Below are 1,914 nucleotides of genomic sequence, written 5' to 3'. Positions count from 1 at the left end.
TGCAATGGGGAAAAAATGTGATGGGATGTGGAACAGAGTTCTCCGTTGCGTTCTAAGAGAACAGGCAACTCATCATCAATTGATAAAGAAGACACAAGGATACATGAAGTCAGATCTATACTTAAAGTTCTCAATTGAGTGTGGTCTGTGTCCTTTAGAGATCTTGGTGTTCTTTCTCTTGGTGTGTATAGTTAGAAAGGACACCTCCTCCTTTGTTTGGGATATGTTAAATGGTTTGGCAACAAGAAATTAATGGAAGAATAGGATGAGACACATCACCATCATGAGGTACAGGATCATCTTGCAAGAGACGACCTTTTCCTGAATAGTATGGAATTAATATATGTAACATCTAATGAAACAAACCTTTTATGAGATACAATGTCATTAAAACTATGCCCATTTGTGACTGAGACTATCCCAATATTATGTACAAAGACAAACAACCAAAAAACTCTAGAATGATAAAGAAAAGGTTCTTGAGGACCTAACACTTGCAATAGAATCTTATTACCCGAGACTGAACAAGGAATTTTATTAATTAAATAACATCATCAGTCTTATGAATAGTTGCATCAAAATTGTCATGTTGGTTTTGGCAAAACATGGATGTTTTGATGGATTTTATAAACATTAATAAGGCTGCTCAAAAGAAGAAGCATGCCCACTTGTTACATCACAGAAGCACAGCAACCCCATGCAAGGCCCTAGGATTGGTTGCCAAGAAACATTTTACATTTATCTGGAGCTCTCCAAGTATAGCCTCCCCATTTTTTAGTTTCTGCTAGCTGGTTGAGCTGTGTAGTTTTTCCAGTCGTCGAGAACAATTCTCAGGTCATAGATCTTTCTCTTCATACTGATGCAGCAGTTTGCATGCATTGTGCAAAGCTTGTTTAGATCCTTTCTAAGTTCACAAAACCCACCAAAATAAGTTGTGTCCAGGAATCTCATCTGCAGTCCAAAGTTGGGAAAATTGCTGTCAGCTATGATATTCTTTAATACATTTTGTTCATGATCACCAGGATACAGTTTCCTAGACAGGTACCAATACTTATAGAAGTCAATTGTTTGTTCACAAGACTTTGCGTAAACAAATCCATTATTGGGCCAATTCTGTAGATCAGAAGAATTTCCATTGAACGTATCACTGGCTGTCATGTAGTGAGCATTGCCAGATAAGTGCGGGAAAGGACTTCTGAACCACATAATATCCATGTCCTGCCAACCAAATGGGATCATCGTAAAAACATAACCATGCACATAGAAGAGATTTACTTGAGAAATTCAGTTTTTAGTCTTCAAAATCATTTTTGCACAAGCATGCATGCCATCGTTTTGTCTGCGACAGATACATAAAGAAATGCAGCATTGAAGTCCTTAAGCCAATTAATAACATAGATGATCGCATGGTATCATTTTCCAGCTTATGCATCCTATCTAAATATTCTTTCAGCTATCTTCTGAAGTTATTAATGTTTACATTTGAAAATTAAGGATGACATTAGAATAGCAATGACCACCATATATGGTGGCAGATGTTGCTGGTAGAGACATAGTGCAAAAAAGCAGAAGTAAAGGCTTTGGGTGACATACCGTAAAAACGAAGTTGTATCCCAGCTCTAAAACAGTCCCTAGGAATTCAAGCCTTTTCCACATCATCTTCAGGTAGTCTGGGGACATGTATATCTTCTCAGCAGAAAAAATCACGCCTTCAGTGATGAGGTAATAGCAATGAGAGTGTTTTGACTTGCATCTGTCAAATGCCTTTGGATCCATGGCTATGATAACCACATGTTTTAAAAGTTGCTCAGCTTGTTCTCCAATGTGAAAACTCTCGAGAAAAAGATCAAGCATCGAATTTGGTGCCGACCATGCTTCATTAAGTGTAGTAAGTATGACTGTATTATTGTTCAT

At 37.5% G+C, this 1,914-nt stretch overlaps 1 protein-coding gene across 1 annotated transcript; it reads right to left on the bottom strand.

The window, feature by feature from the left end:
* Positions 1-774: 774 nt before the first annotated feature.
* On the bottom strand, positions 775-1,914 carry LOC103710624 (uncharacterized protein At4g15970-like). Its single transcript, XM_008796440.1, has 2 exons — positions 1,594-1,914; positions 775-1,218 (listed from the first exon to the last, which is right to left on the bottom strand). Exons 1-2 carry the CDS (start codon positions 1,912-1,914, stop codon positions 775-777), a joined length of 765 nt encoding a protein of 254 aa, XP_008794662.1.

Source organism: Phoenix dactylifera, chromosome 7 (genome assembly GCF_009389715.1).
Source record: "Phoenix dactylifera cultivar Barhee BC4 chromosome 7, palm_55x_up_171113_PBpolish2nd_filt_p, whole genome shotgun sequence".
Lineage (NCBI taxonomy): Eukaryota > Viridiplantae > Streptophyta > Magnoliopsida > Arecales > Arecaceae > Phoenix > Phoenix dactylifera.
Note: the sequence above shows the minus strand (reverse complement) of the source record. Positions and strands in the feature narration are given on the sequence as shown.